At 36.2% G+C, this 16,740-nt stretch overlaps 1 protein-coding gene across 1 annotated transcript in view; it reads left to right on the forward strand.

Annotated features, from left to right (window-relative positions):
- LOC132760967 (doublecortin domain-containing protein 1-like) overlaps positions 1-15,397 on the forward strand; it is a 57,936-nt gene extending 42,539 nt beyond the window's left edge. The window contains exons 4-6 of the mRNA XM_067466909.1: positions 6,501-6,608; positions 8,833-8,999; positions 15,214-15,397. Of these exons, the coding sequence (XP_067323010.1) occupies positions 6,501-6,608; positions 8,833-8,999; positions 15,214-15,364 (426 nt within the window). The 3' untranslated portion in view covers positions 15,365-15,397. The remainder of the gene's footprint in view (positions 1-6,500; positions 6,609-8,832; positions 9,000-15,213) is intronic.
- The last annotated feature ends 1,343 nt before the right edge of the window (positions 15,398-16,740 follow it).

Here is a 16,740-nt window from a genome sequence, read left to right on the forward strand (position 1 = left end):
ACTCCATGTGTTCTTGAATTGTGGTATTAATTTAGAGTATTCTTTTGAGGATAGCATCCTCATTTCTGTCTCTTCTGTACTGATTCACATTTTCTGCATACAGAACTGAACTTTCTCCATACATTTTGTTGGATAGTTTAGATAGTATTTTGATGTTAAACATAATGGGTTGCACTTCCTTCATATCTGAAAGTGGTCCTCAGCACATCAGTGTGCATTTTATATCCAGTTTTTAATTTGTATTTCAGCAGTCTGTCTATAATTAATTAATTTAAATCATATATGGAGTAAAAACATATTGCACATTTCTGAATTTCCCAATCTTGGGTTTGAAGGATCAAGAAGCTTCTGTGGTGATACAACATACACATTCATATTCAGACATTTGTTGTTCTTGTTATGATACCAAAACAATGAATGTAATGAAATCCATGATTTTAGGAAAATATTTTGATGCATTAGCTGTAGATTTTCTAATTTAGCCATTATGACAATGAGCAAAACCAGGAAAGAGAAAAAAACAGTCTGCTATAGTTAGAATGTGAAGGTTACCAGAACAGGTCCCATCTTTAAAATTATGTAGAAGTAAAAATTCAATTGTGTATTGCTCTCTGTCCAGCATTACAATTCTAAATGCGATTACTAGGGAGTAAGCCCCCTTATTAACAAAATAGTAATTATAAACATTCATTAACAAATTTTCAGTACAAAATTTTTTTGTACCAGTAAAACAGGCAGGCATACAAAAATAATCAAGCAAAAAAAAAAAAATTAAATAGCAATGTACAGAGCTCAGCAGCAGAGATTTGTTTAAAATCCTAGATAGGTGTTTAGTTGACACCAGAAGATCTGCACCAACTGTATATGAAGTCAGAAAATATCTTGAGGCTGGTATATTAGCAATATGTGCAACTTCTTAGAAGTGATATGACATCTTTTCAGTAGGCTTTCCTGTTTACTCAAATTGCTGCGGTTTTGCATTTCTTTTCAGCTGGCCTTTATTATAGACCTATATAGAATACATTGCATTTATACAGTCCTGAGTTTACCAGTGCATGGATTATTCTCGTTATTCTATTCTTGTTTTTTAAATAACAATGACAAAAACAATAAAAATCAGCTTGATTTATATCACAACTTTCACCAAAACTGAAACTCAAGGTGGCATACATAGGAACCTTTGTGTAAACATGGAAAGAGTACCATTGTTTTTTATTAATGTCAGCTAAAGTTTAATCAGTGTCAAATTTTGACTGCAGAGTAGCCAATTTTAATAGTACTGTTTAAATGTTCAGAACAGCAGAATGAAAACAAATGTGCACTATGTAGTTGCTGTCGTCACCCCCCCCCCCCACCCAATCAATCTCATTATGAACTAATATTAGCAAGAAGTGACAGAAATGCTTAGACTGTAAACCCTTGAATAGTAGAGCCTTGGGTCACCAGGATAAAACACTCTCTGATAACTTCTTGCACCTCCAAGCCAATTTTTTTCTATCCACCTGGCCACCTCGGTTTCCCTACTCCAACCCCCATGCGCATGCATCACAATATTTCTGCCCTCCTCTTCTTTCCTATAAACCTTTCCATTTTTCTGCCCCTTTCTATGTCTGAGCTGTGACAGGCTACAAAGTGAAGCATTGCTTTCTCCAAGCATCTGGACATCTTCCTTCTTAGGATCTCATCACAATTAGGTTTTTAGCTGTCCTAGGACACTTCCAGCACAGTTTGGGGATGGAGCCTGCCAGATTCTATCAAACAACATAGAGCTACTTCTGGCAGGGCTCTGCCCCACTGGATGAGTCCTAAGAAAAGGCAAGGAAAATATGGGAGGTTTCACATGTTTTCATTACCAGCAGTGTGTTGAGCATGGGGGAAGCTGTGCAGTGACACTTTCCCCCGTGCAATGGGGAAGGCAGCACTGCGGGCGATGCAGGGTATGGGGCAACAGATTCCTTGTCAGATTAGCCATGCTGCCTGGAAAATTCCCTTGCTATGCTGTCATTCACTTTAGGTGACTTAGTGTGATGAGGTTCTTAATCTCCTCAGAATATAATGTTGTTCTGAGAATATCACATTACCCAATGATATTCTGAAAAGGTGAAAATAACAGTTACCTGGAGCCTCGGCCATAGTGCATTGCCTCTATCAGTTTTGGTCTGAATATTGTTAAATGTTTGCCCCATAATCAAGGCCTAGTGGCTTCACAGAAGTTTTTTCTATTTCTGTGTTAAATACATCCATTGTTAACTACTGCTTTTCCATTGCCGGTTAATATATATTAAAAAGAAAGAATAAAACACTTGGGATCTGGAATGAGGATCCTAAAGAAATGGATAAGCAATCCCAGTTTCACTGGACTTATTTTATTTAATTTGTAACATTATTTTTTTATTATAAAGTGGTTTTTCAAGTAAAATGGCTCCAACCAGAGGAAAGAGTAGTTGATATTAAAACATTAAGGGCATAGGTTCTTGTGGGTTTTTTCGGGCTATAGAGCCATGTTCTAGAGGCATTTCTCCTGACGTTTCGCCTGCATCTATGGCAAGCATCCTCAGAGGTAGAGGATGCTTGTGGGTTTTTTCATCCTCTACCTCTGAGGATGCTTGCCATAGATGCAGGCGAAACGTCAGGAGAAATGCCTCTAGAACATGGCTCTATAGCCCGAAAAAACCCACAAGAACCTAGTGATTCCAGCCATGAAAGCCTTCGACAATTAAGGGCATAGGCTATGCATGTTTAGTGCTGTTATTCCTTACATATCAAGATGGTCTAAGACTTTTACAAAAGAGCCAGGCATCCATTCAGTTTGTCTGCTATCATTCCCCTTTATTTTTGTGTGTTATTATGTGCCTCTTCGCTTCTCTGCACTTGGGTGGGAAATTGCTTTGGCTGTAATATAGGAAATAAGTACTGCTCAGTTGCTCTTAGTGTAACACCTACTGTGAGGTTAGCAGAACTTTTAACAGTTTGTTTAGTAGTGGTAGAAAAACTAATGTTGCCCTTGTGTGTTGTCATGGATTTTTCTCAAGTTGGCAGCTGGCACTGAAAACATGCTAGTAAACAGAGATGCTGTGTTCCATAGAGCCATATCATGTCTAAACAGACCACAAATTAATAGCATTTTTATAATCTCAGCTCTCACAGAAATCTCCAATATTTAAAGTGTAAAACAAAAGAATGGACTCCATATTTTTTGACAGGAACAGGTCTTTTTTGGGTTAGTTGATAGTGATTCTCTTTTGTTTGCGTTTGTTCCAGAGGTAGGTCTCTTTCTACTTCAATTGGCAATATGGTGTCAGTGTGAATCATTTTACCAAAAGCAGCATAGTGTGCTTTGACATATTCAAGATGGGAAGAAAAGATCATATATTGAGATTTTGTTTAGACATAGTCCACCTCACTGGTTGCAGTACAGCATATAAAAATAGCAATATTCATATTTCCAGTTCTATTATTTGTGACCTCTCTCAGTCTTGCTGGAAATCTATCAGTTCTAGAAAGAAGTTTTTAAATTTTAAAGAAAAACAATATTCCACATCTATTTATGTACTGTATATGAAAAAACCTTATTAGATCATCACCTAATAAAACTATTTTATACACCTGTAAGTAAAAACTGTGCAAGTTTTCTTTGCACTTCATTATGGTTACTTATGCCCATAGACTTTTCCTTATCTCTTCTTTGGTCGGTTATCTGCATAGATAATGTAGGGATTCACAGGTATAAACTGGCTATAAAACTACAAAGAACAAAAGTACAAAAAGTATCACAGTGCATCTGTTTGTTAGTAATACTTAGATGGCTAGTAATGTAGTGCAGCACATAGTTGGAGTCTGGGAAGCTCCCTAAATGTGAACACTCCAGGAATTGTGGCTTGTGAATTGTATTTCTCAACAACAAGCTGTTTGTCACATTCCAAATGAATAAATTGAAGCAATGGGAAAAATTAGTAGGCACAGGTTTGGATTATTCTTGTTATGTTTTACTAGCCTGCTATTGTATCCCTTAGCCTTTCCTCCCTAAAGCAGATTATTCAAATGCAGCTACCTTGCATCAGTTCCCTGCATAGGTGAGTGTTTTTTTTCTTTGTTCGCAAGTTCTGTGTATAGAGTAGAAATGAGCAACTGTGGCAAATTTAGGGAGTGGAAAAAAATAGAGTCTGAAGAACTTTAAGGGGTTGAAGGTCACATAACTAGCCTTGGTGGTTTCATGTGGCCCCAGAGCGATACTTTGCCCACTCCAGTATAAGCAGACATACATATATGTAGAGGCAATGGTTGTCATCACAGAGGAGAAGCCTCTCTCCTTTCATCATACCCAGGTCATAATAACTCTCCTAAGGTAGCATATATCAGCACAGGTAATTATTTGTTACCTTTGGCATCATGTGATATTTCAGAACCATCAGATGGTTCAAAGCTTCTTTGAACACATTTATAAACAAATGGAAAGAAGAGTGTGTGAAAAGTAATGGAGAAGTTGAGAAATATGTATAATCTGAAGAGACTTCAGCGTATTTGGAACATTAAGTATATTTCTGGATAATTGTTTAGAAAATATAGTGTTCAATACTTTTTCCTCTGTCTCTGTGTGATCCATACAATATCTTTAACCCTGTTGTATTTGTACTCACTTTAACCTTAGTGTAAACTGTGTGTTAAATAAAATCTTGAGCTATTTGACTTTCTTCATAATTCTCTGGCTCTTACACATTTTTTCCAGTTTGGAAGGTTATGTTTATTGCCAAATAAAATCAGTGGGTAGCATGAGACTTTGGATTTCTGAAACTAAATTCAGATTTGAATCTGGATCAAACCAGGCAGTCTCTAAATCAGTCAAATCAGGTTGTTTCCAAACCACCCAACGGTCACTGAATAGGAATTTTGGTCTAAGGACATAACCCATTATTATTATTATTATTATTATTATTATTATCCAACTTTTTCTCTTTTACGCTGCCGTGTAAACGCTCTTTTACGCTGCCGTGTAAATGCAAATATGAACCAACTAGGATGCTTGAGAGAGTTTTTAATAATGTGATGTGTGCATCGCCTGTGTTCATTTCACTTATGCTTTAAAATTGGGTTTAACTTGATTTGAAGTTTGATTAGATATGTTTATATATTATATTTATATATATTTTATATATTTTCAGTGCTGCAGACTTTTACCTGTTTCTGTTAATATTTTTGCGAGCTGCCTTGACTTCCAAGGGTTAGGAAACAGCAGGAAACAATAACAACAGCACAGCAAGACAAATAAATGTTGCCTCTCCCTGTGTTTTTGGTTATATTGTGATCATAATTAGGCCCACCAATATGACATATACAGTACATTATATGCAAATTCTGTAGTGAACTTGACCCAGGAAGATTGCTTTAAAATACCTAAATAGCATGTAATAGTTTCCTTGTTTTTTGTTACGTGTAAATGTAACAGATCAATTATAACTCATACAGTTAAGTGACAAGGGTATAACCGAGTGACAGTCTCAGGGGTAGAGGTCAAATCTAGTTCCTTTTGCATTTCAGAGTCCCTGTTGAGTAACCACTGTTGTGTTATTGTTGCTATTTCTCTTTTTCCTTGTTATATGCGTGACAAAATATATTAGAAAATTCTCTTGCAAATGGGAAATTAATTTATTTCAAATGACTATTTGAACAATATTTCCACAAGGCAGTTGTACATTCAGAATCACTGTAAAACTATATATATATTTTCTTTCCTTGCAGATAATTTTTGATATGTAAAAACAAGAGATATGAAAGTTAGTGGAACAAGGTTAACATATTTAGTTAATTGTTAATCTAAAAATGTAAAAATATAATTCAGTTTCATTTAGGTTAGAAAGGGAAAATTTAAATGTAAAATGTGTTAGCTTTTTGTTAGCTCTTCATTTTACTAATATATAACTCAGTCCTAGACTTAAAATGTAACTTCAGTTAATATCTATCTACCTACCTACCTATCTATCTATCTATCTATCTATCTATCTATCTATCATGATTGCTTTTTGTGTAAGAAAAATTTGAATCTGTTTTAACTGTATATATTTTTTATCTCTGTAAGAAATTTATGAGATTTGAAAGGACTCTGATTTGAATGATGAATATAACCATTTTCATTCCTTTGATTAAAACAAACATCAATTCATTATCTTTGCTCACAAAAGTAGTATTACAATGCATTTCCTCAAATACAGGGATCACACTGGAAAGAAATAGTAATGTTTAAAAAAACACGAAAGGATGTTTTCCTCTGAAAATAAACAAAATGTGTCTTTAATTATAATCAAGAATTCAGCAAGAAATGCTGAAAAATCTTTCAAGTGCAACAGATCTGGAAAACCATGTTATGTAACTGTGTTGATAACAAACCAAATAATAAGGAACTTGTTTTAAATGTCAGTGCTGAATATTCTGAACAATATAAGATATGATATAAGCACTGGAATATATTCTGTGTGGTAATTTTTAAATTATTGTTTGTTTGTAAGGTTTATAAAAATGGCAAAGATACTGGGGAAACTATTGTTCACATCAGTAGAAAAGAGATGGAAAGAACCAGTAATTGTGGGAATCAACTCAGTGTTATGCTAGAGAAGGTAAGTTAAGAAATATTTTATGTATACAATCACAATTATATAAAATATATGGTATTAAAAAGTATCAGATAGGTATCTGCTCTGGGTGCTTTGTATGTTTTAATAGCTCTCAATTTAAAGTATAGCTAAATGTTCATACTTCTTTTGTACTTATAGATAGAGGCTAGGAGATGGATAAGAATGAAAGGAATAGTTCATATATTATTGTATGCCTACTATATTCATATATTTCCAAGCTCAGATTTAACTGACAGGCTGTTTGTATGCTTTGCTGTGTTATGATTACATTTTATTTTCTTATACCTGATATATAATAAATATTATTTTAAAAAATAATACTTATGCACGGTGTACCAACAGCATTTGTTCCATATTTCCAATGTAGAACAGAGACAGAAAGAACAGAAGTTCTAATAGTTCTAATCTTCATTAACCCAGAAGTGTGGGAAGATAATCCTTTAAGTTCCTCCCTTACACTCTAAAGGCAGGGCATGCCATCTGACAATCAATCTTACCACCTTAAGGGTGAGAGCCAGTCCTACCCTCCCAGTTCTGACCTGCCTTTGCTTATTGCAGGAATGGTGGAAGTTAATGCTTCAGTTAAATCTTTTTGCTTTATTCATTCTGACTTATTTTGGGGACATCTCACTTGGGTAGTTCTATCCTAATGGTCTCACTCTGTCTCAGTGTTCCAGGCTGCTATTTGATAATCCATAAAAGCCATAATGACTAAACTGAGGCTGTTGTACTTTGATCATATCATGGGAAGACAGGACTGACTAGAAAGATCACAATGCTTAGTTAGGAAGAAAGCAGCAGAAAAAGAGGAAGACCACATTTCAGATGGATTGATGCAATCAAGGAAGTCACAACTCTGAGTTTGTAAGATCTGAGTAGGGTGGTTGATGATAGGGGGACTTGGAAGTCTCTTGTTCAAGAAGGTCACGATAAGTTGAAGTTGACTTGATGGAAATTAACAACAACTCTTGAGCTATTCCCTCTTCTTTTGTCTGATATCACAGGATTGACAACTTTGCTTCAGTGGACATGCCCTTTGGTAGCCATGTTCTACGGCAATAAGTAAATGGCTGCCCAAGGGGTATAGTGACCAGTTCTATAGGTATCAGCAGACATTCTCAAAGTGGCTAATATCAGACATGGAGTAATATCAATCATTTTTTATCTTGGATTTTTTTCCTCTAACTGTTATGGGCACTTCCAAATGCTGTTCCATTTTTTCTTTTAAGGGTGTCAGTAGAACTACACTTCTTTAGTGGTAGTTTGTGTCATGTATATGGTTCCAATAGGTGCTAATAAAACTGGTGGTGTATCTCTAGCATGATAAATGCTGTGGCAACATAGTCATTTTAGAAGCCTCTGTGATAGGAGCTGGTGAAGGAGGATAGAGTATGAATAATTTTGGATAGGATATCTTCCTGTACTCAGAAAATACTAAGAAGAGGAATGTATGGAAGCTCTTATGTTTAGATTGACCATGATCACAGAGACATAAAATGGCAAAGAGACCACCAAATTTGCAATGTAGTCATAATAGCTGCATGGTGATTTCCTAAATTTCACTGAAGGGGGGGGGGGTAGAGATAGAAATGTGAAAAAGCTATAGAAGCCAAGTGAAATTGGATTCGATTGAGAACTGTGACATAAATAATACCTCTCAGTGCTTAAACGTTCCCTTAAATTAAGCAGGTGAGGCTATTAAAGGGCTTTTGGCATGTCTCAGTATATATTTGCACAGTGCTGAAATTGTTAAATGAGTCTTGTATTATTCTTGTTCGCCTATTGATCGCCTATGGCTTGGCGAGCAGGTGGAAGCGAGCAGCATCCTTGTCAAATCTCAACAAGCCCAGTGAAAACACTAACAAAATGTAGCTCCAAATATGGACTGGGAAAACATAACCTTTATCAGGAGAGCTGTTACAGTAGGTAGAAGCTAACTGCTTGTTCTGTACAACTGTCACATCTGCTTTCAGTCGGTGTGCCAAAGGGTCAGAGCTCAACCATAATCCTGTTGCACCCCCTGCTGGTTAAAAGCCTGTGCTCATTTTGTTACTTTACACTGAGATAAACATTGCAGTCATTTCACACTTCCTTTAACATTCTATATGAATTTAATTATCGTTTGTTTGGACATCACTGGTTATGATGGAGCGCAAACAGTTTATTACAGATGTTCCCATTTTATTTTTATATTCTCCATTGCCAGGTACAGCACATAATTCACCAAAGGCTCCAATGTTCAGCAGAATTCAAACCATCCAGCCTCAGCCGCTTTCCAACTCAGCTTTTTGATGAGACTGGACAAGAAATTAAAAACCCACTTTTACTGCAGAATGAGCAAAAAATTTGGGTTTCTTATGGTGAAGATTACAGGTAGGAGAAAAGTGTTTCACTAGGTGACTGCCAGCAATCTCTGTGTTGTCAAACTGCTGTAAAAGGAAGTTTGATAACCTCCGAGCAAAGCCCCTTTTGTTATTTTTTATTATAAATCCCAACCAAATTTCAGTGCTCTTGTTTGAGACAGTATTGTTTGTGGGATATGACATCTCTGTCTCTGACTTACTGTCTTAATGCCTTGTCATAGTTCTTGATGTCTGCCTGTCAGCACAGCAAGAGGGATTTTTTCATGTCTGAATAGTCACCTTAATGATAGCAGATGGAAACACCACAGGGGCTCCAAGCCCATCACACTGTCATTGTCACAAACTGCCCTGACCTGCTTCCACTCCTCTATTTTTTTCTTTTTTGGTCCCTTTTTAAAGGAGAAATGGATGGTAATTGAAAAGGATCTTAAGCAAGATTTATGGAGCTGTAGACAACATGAATTCCTACTATCGCTCTATGTTTTCAAAAATAAAGTCTTAACCTTTTAAGCACTAGGAATGGTAGGAAGACAAATTAGCTGGTAAAGCGTGAAAAGTTTGACCAACTCCAGAGAATATTAGAAGCCATCCATGGTCTGAGATAGTTATTTTTAATAATATTTTTCAGTAAAGATGAGCATTACTTTTATACAGTATCCCATGCAAATATATATATTTCAGATTTATTTTTGTGTTTTGATTGAGGTAATTTTTAAAAAATTAAGCAGCCTGTCCCCACAGCTTTAAATATATATTAAAATAACTTGTTCAGATTTGTATTGTAAGTATAATAACAAGATAAATCTCTGTTTATTGATCCTGTTGAGAATCACACATATGCTTATATTTGTTATAGCGTTGCTACAGTGTGGTTATACTTTATATGTTCTATAAATATATGTTCCCTTCAGTACAAACATCTTGCACTTTCCCCACATTTTGATGGGTTAAAAATGCTACATACATGTGTGTGTGTGCGTGCGTGTGTGGAGCTCAGTTTAATCACTCATGTCTTTGTTTTACTTAATATAACCACAGCACAGTATTGTGTCTATTTATTGAAAAAAATGTCCCACTTTGTTCAGGGAGGATTATGCCCAGGTAAAAGCACATAAAAGTATGGACTCTATATTTTTGAGATCGAAAACATTATTCTTCAACTAAAATGAAAAATGCAGTTGTGACAATATGCCACATATATAGCACATTCAAAATCAAATATTAAAAGTTACACTGCATAAATATTTTCTTTCACCATGTTTTAAAAATAAAAATCACATTACTGTGATCCTTTAGCTTGAACTGTCCTTTAGAATGTATTTTCATGTGATATAAAGAGAATGGGATCTGTGGTTTATTTTAGTTTATGTTTTCCAGAACACACAATAAGGTATACTTTTATGGTGGTATCTATTGTGGCAGTAGAACTTCTTTTTCCTGTGCACCTAGAGTCTGTAATCACTCACAAAATGAACACATTTCTTGACAAATTTATGATGAGAGTGATAATTTTACCCAATAAATGTATGTGTGTTTAGTGTATCTTATACAGACATTAGTGACCTGTTGTTGATTGTGAATGAGAAAAAAATCCAGCGTATTTAATTAATTTTTGTAATTAAAAACCCCCACATTTTTTCCTGTTTGTTTAGCATTTCTCTCCAGTTCAGTAGTGGACTTATTACTGTGCTGATAATAAAATGATTAGAATTAAACAAATGCCAGTACTGGGTCTTGTCAAAAGATTGTGATCCAAAATGACAGGTTTTCTTTTGCAAGGGAAATCTTCCAAATCAAAATTCATGGTTGTGTAATGTGTTTTGCTTCTGTTTGACTGTTTTAGATGGTATTTCCTTACTTTTATACATTCACACAATTCCCCATATTACATTTTGCAAAAATTATGATGGATCATTTTTCATTTCTTTGTTGATGGATAGTTGTTATTTTTCACTTGTTTAACATTTTTATGGGTGTAGCACTAAATAAACTAGATATAACTTTATGTAGATTCAGCCATAATGGGAGCATCTGAGAGCAGTACATTTCCAGAACTAAGTACATTTCCAGAACCAAGCAGATTGGAGTAATGTTTTCTTATATATATTGTTTTCAACAACAGCTAGTTTGCCTTCACACACACACACACACACTGCAGAAATATTTATTTTTGCAATGTGTTTATGTTCAATTATTCGAACACAAAAGCAGTCAGCAGGACATCTCCTTGACAATGTTTGTTCTCCTCCTCCCTCCATTTCCAACTAGAATCTGGCTAGCTATTAAAGTTGGCAGTATGCAAAGTTTTATGAAAAGAAGAAAAGTTTTGCATTTTAAATAGGGAAATATAAAAAGTGATGTTTTCTTTGTTGTGTTTTGCTGATTGTTTTGAACTGGCCTTCCAGAAAAGAAAAAAAGCATTGCAAAAATTTAATAAGAAATGCCTGAATTAGTATTATTCTCTCCCTTCTAACACGTTTTAAATGTTTTATTTCACATGTAGAGGAACAGGCATTGCATTTGTGTTGACACAGATTTAGAATAATCATTCTTCTTTGAAGGAGTGTCACTCAATTTTCCCTTGTGGAAAACAGAACATCTTTTCAGAAATGTTGCTTGCAAGCAAGTACTGTAATCTCTTAAACATCATCTGCTATTCAAATGATATGTTTTTTAAGTCTGATTTTACCAAAATGAACTTGAAAGTACATTTCTGAAGTTTTTCATTATTATTGCATTATTTATAATTACCATTTTGTATACTATTGCTGTGTGAAAGAAAAAGACAGGCGATAGAAACAAAGGTACTTCAAAATATATAGTATAACTGAACACAACTGACCTCAGATGTAGCAAACATACAAAGTAAAAGGAAATGGAAAAAGTTAGGTATTTTTAATTTTTATTGCCATTGAAGCTGTTCATTCAGGCAAAGGAAACATGCAGTCATAATAATACAATTTTGTAGAATGTGTAGGGGTAGGGCTGAAGATCTTCATTGATTTTTTTTCTTGTTAGTTTCTCTTCGTTGCATGTGAATATTATTTGTGACGATTTCTGCTCAAACCCCTTTTTCTGCTCAAACCCCTATCTTTTTTGTGTAGAAAGTATGGGTTTTATTTACTCAGCCAACTTATTTTCTGAGTAAAAAGCATCATTTTACACAGAAAGGTCAAACTGCGCTATTTCCTGCACCACAGTGTTTATCTTTACCCAGAAAAGAAGTTTTAAGTGCAAAAAAGGATGCAAACATTTTTATCAAAAAAGTCTCCAATCCAAACCCCATTTTCTTGGTAATGTGTTGTGATGTTTCAGACACCTTATTTTCCCAACAAGGATGATAAAATGTACAAATATTCAATATCCCTAGAAGGGAGATTTTTTTTTAATGCCTGTGATTTCTATTATTTATTTATAGTGATTCACTCTCAAATCCATGTTAGTGTAATACTTTTTTAAGAACAACCAAAAGGTCACAAAAATGTGCAAGCTTTCAAAATTTCCCATTTCTTCATCAAGCATGATGTTATAAGAACCAGGCTGGGAAGAATTTGAAGTAAAGGAGATTGATTTCAGGTACATGAAGGTATCTGAAATCATATCATCACTCCCATCCCCCATTTAGTCCCTCTTGTTGTTTTTGTAATTTATTCCCGTGGAGACACCAATTGAATGCATTGCATTATAGTTCAAAATTTGCATTCTTTTTTTGGGTTATTTTCAGGAGAAAGATTATGATTCATTTTTCTTAGAAGGACATCACTAAAGGTATATGGTATATGGTGGAAGTTCACTCCATTCCAACATTAACATCAGATTCTGTATCAAAAGGTCAAGAGAACCCATAGTTCCCTTAGAGCCCTTCCACACAGCTATATAACCCAGAATATCCACTTTGATCTGGGTTAACTGAGTCCACACTGCCATATATCCCAGTTCAAAGCAGAAAATGTGGAATTTTATTCAGCTGTGTGGAAGGGGTCTTAGGGCAGTTCCAGACAGCCTTTTATCTCACAAACATCCGCATTAAAAATGTGGATGTTTGTGGGGGTCTATCGGCACCCACGTTACAAAGTGTGCGCTTTCTGGTGTGGGTGTCCAGACATTCTCTTGGGACTAACTCGAGAGAACATCCGGAGGCCTTACCCTCCTCTCCCAAGCCCCCGGACCGCTTAGAAAAGTAGTAAAAACTCACATGTCCTCCATTAGAAGCCTCAACAAGCTTTCCCGGCATGTAGAAATGACACTGCAGGAGAGTGGGGGGGGGGGGGGGATTTTCCTCCCTCTTCCCGCCCTTGCTCTCCTGGCGCATCATTCTACATGCTGGGAGAGCTTGCCAAGGCTTCTAATAGAGGATAGTTTTTTTTACTACTTTTCTAAGAGGTCTGGGGACTTGGGGGGGGGGAAGGGGTGGGTATTCCCACACTGTACTGGGCTTATTTAGCCTGTTAAATTGTGGGAATGGTGCATGGATTGCGGTATTCCACAGCCCAGACCCGGAAATACTGGATTTATCCTGTGCCTTCCAAGAGGGCACGGAATAAATCCCCTAATTTCCTGGTTTGTTCCGAATTAATGTGGGGCTGCCCAGAATGTTGTCTGAACAGCCCCCTTTTTATTGTGGAAGTTTCCACAATAAAGGTGCTGTCTGGATGGACCCTTCGATTCCCAGAGAGGAATTTTAACTCTGTGTGATTCAAGCCAAACCATATAATTTGCCTTCTCCAAAGAGGTTAGCTTACATTTATTTATTGAAAATCCGTTTCTCAATAGGTTTCTTTACAACTCTGACAAACGCATTCATTATTGGAAAGGGGAAGGTATGTTATCTACTCTAAGGACCAAACTTCTTCTCCATCCAGCAGAATGTTATTTTAACAATTTACACTGAAACCAATAGTAATTAAAATTGGGGAATCATTGTTGCAATGTTAAGAAGATAACAGAATCTCTTTGAGATCAGAGATGCAGAGTAATAAGGACTCACTGGAAAGTTATTCAAACAAGTTTAAACCCATAACAGTATCATTTCATACTTAACCATCTTTCCATAAAAGAAAAACTTTGCAACTTTTCAGTTGAACAGTAATTTTCCTTACATTTTTCTACCAAAAACATTGCTGAAGGACACAGTTTCATTGAACAGCTGTTTTATCCCCTTTATGTCATGGCCGGTTTTACTCTGATTAAGAAACTGACTGTCCATTTTTTTCATCATATTGAAGTACTCTCCCATGAAATCATGTAGTTCGTAAAACCAAGGACAGACTTTTGTGATGTGGCATCAAATGTAATAGTCCTTAAATAAGCAAGAACATACTGTGTCCCATAGTTCAGGAGTCAAAGTGGTAACTAATTACCACACTCACAAGGACTGTATTTCCTATATCTTTCCCTTGAGTTTTACTGTTCCTTAGTCCAGTTAAGCCTCTGTTACTGGCTACCCACTGTAATTCCTGGAATCTCTTAATAGGATTGAAGGGGAAATTGAAAGCAAACAGACAGGCAGACATCCAAGTTGCAGACTTTTAGGGATTGCAAGCAGCCAGAATTTTAGGGGGCTGATTGAAATATTCCCCTTTTGACTACAATTGGAAGATAGAAAGCCACAAAATGTTTCCAGCCTATCTGCTTTTCCATCATTACATATAAATAAACATTTGAGGTTGATCTGCAGTGCTACAGAACGGTTACTGCCTCTCCGTATCTTGTTTCTTCTGAAAAAAGGAAATATATTCCATGTCTCCTTCTTCATTTTTATTAAAATAAAATTGCCAGGGCAAACATGACTTTAGTTATTGATCATTAATTTGAAAATGGTTTGCAGTTTTGTAAGGCATTGCCTGAATATGCTCCCTCCCCCTAATCTGTCAGCAGTTATTTTTGCATAGAAATGAGCCGTTCTTTCAGGAATAATTCAATTTCCTTGCTATCTGTAACCTATAGGTTAATAAAGATAACAATCTTGTGTTGGTGATAATGAATTCCCAATGTGAAATCACCTGAGGCTGCAGTAAGGTGCTTGCTGCTACTGTATGATTTTTTTAAAAAAAACTTTCAAACAGAAATAGTATAAAATTGAATGTCTTATGGCTGGATTCATTCTTAACAACTTCAGCTCTTATGTTCACTGCTCTATATACATATAATTATTGGTTTTGCAGCTGCTTGATGCCTCCCTCAGCCCCCAAAAGGTCATCTTTGATGATGTTTCCATTTTTCAGGTCTCCCTTAAATCCTGTTCTGAGTCTGACCTTTGACAGAGTGACTGCAGCTGAAAAGAATGGCATCACAGTTATTTATAAAACACTTCTGGATCCCACTGTTGATTTGCTGCCTGGAAGTGACAAGTACATTAACTCCTGCTTTATTTGAGTTTTCTGATCCACTAAGCCTAAGATTGGGGAATCAGAGGGGAATGGAAGAGAAAGAAGATTAAAATGTTGGGATATTTTGCAGCTGTTACTTTAAATATAATAAAAAATGGGCTTGTTATATATCATTAAACATGCAGTAGCTGTGCAGTTTTCAAGAATAAACAGAACAAGTCTTCAGCCTCTGTTAGAAGTATGGATTAAACACAAGGATGTGGGACATAAAATTTCATTGAGAATTTGTATAAAAAATGATAAGATTCTAGTGCCAAAACGGCAACTTTATATCCATGTACATGGGAATAAACTGCCTTGAGCTCTGCTAAATATGTTTCTTAGTATATGCATAGCATTGAGCTGAAGATATGCTGATCTTCTGTTCTGTATCATAAATTTCAAAGGTGTAAAATGTGAAACTGCCCCAAATCTAGTACCATTTTTAAAACATGTACATAACTGGGTGATGATATTCATACTTTGAGCCTGGTCATAAAGTGCATTCACAGAGCTTGAATTCATATACTTCCTGCATTATTTAATAAACAAACATGAGGTTCTCATGGCATATGTAATTATCAAAATTGCGTGAGCCCTCCTCCAGTTTTGCACCCTCTCCCTTGCTCATGCATGTGCACCATGTTGCCATGTGCCGAGCATGCCTGCCCTCCCGTCCCCGCTTGGAATCTCATAAACAGCCCTCCCCTTGGCTGAGGGGCCAGTTGGAGGAGCAGGAGGGAGGCTTTTGGTGGGATGATTTGCAATCTGTTTCCAAAAAGGAATAGAAGGACAGGTATAGAGATCTTCAGCCTTTTCTGCCAAAGGGGTTCCTAAGACCCTTCTGAAACTCCTCATGAACCCCCCCCCCAGGGGTCCTGAAACATTGAGAAACACTGCCTTAAGGAAAATAAAGTTCAGTTCATGCAGTAAATTTTCCCTTCCCCATCCTCACTGCAGCTCCCATCAGTCAGTTATTGAAGGACAATGGATATTCAAAAGAACACTGGATGGGGCCTAGAAGGACTTCAGTCGGAGAGCAGAAGTGGCTGGAATTCAAGATACCACCCTGAATAATCAAAGCGCCTTGTGGTTGCACAAAATATTGGCAGATTCATTATTCCTATAGATCAGTGGTGCCCAACCCATGGGTCGTGACCCCAAATGGGGTCGTGAAGGGTTTCCTGTGGGTTAAACCAGCATTAGTGAGCTATGAGCATTAAAAAAATTAAATTCATTTAACCTATTAAAAGTCTGGTTCTGCTATGGGTGTTGTTGAAATAAAGTGATATCTGTCATTTAAACTAAATAAATCCTAAATAGCAACCACTTTTGACTACTTATTTTCAGTTGGGAAGCTTGTACTGGATTCCCAGACAATCT

This window comes from Anolis sagrei, chromosome 1 (assembly GCF_037176765.1).
Source record: "Anolis sagrei isolate rAnoSag1 chromosome 1, rAnoSag1.mat, whole genome shotgun sequence".
In the NCBI taxonomy this organism is placed as follows: Eukaryota; Metazoa; Chordata; class Lepidosauria; order Squamata; family Dactyloidae; genus Anolis; species Anolis sagrei.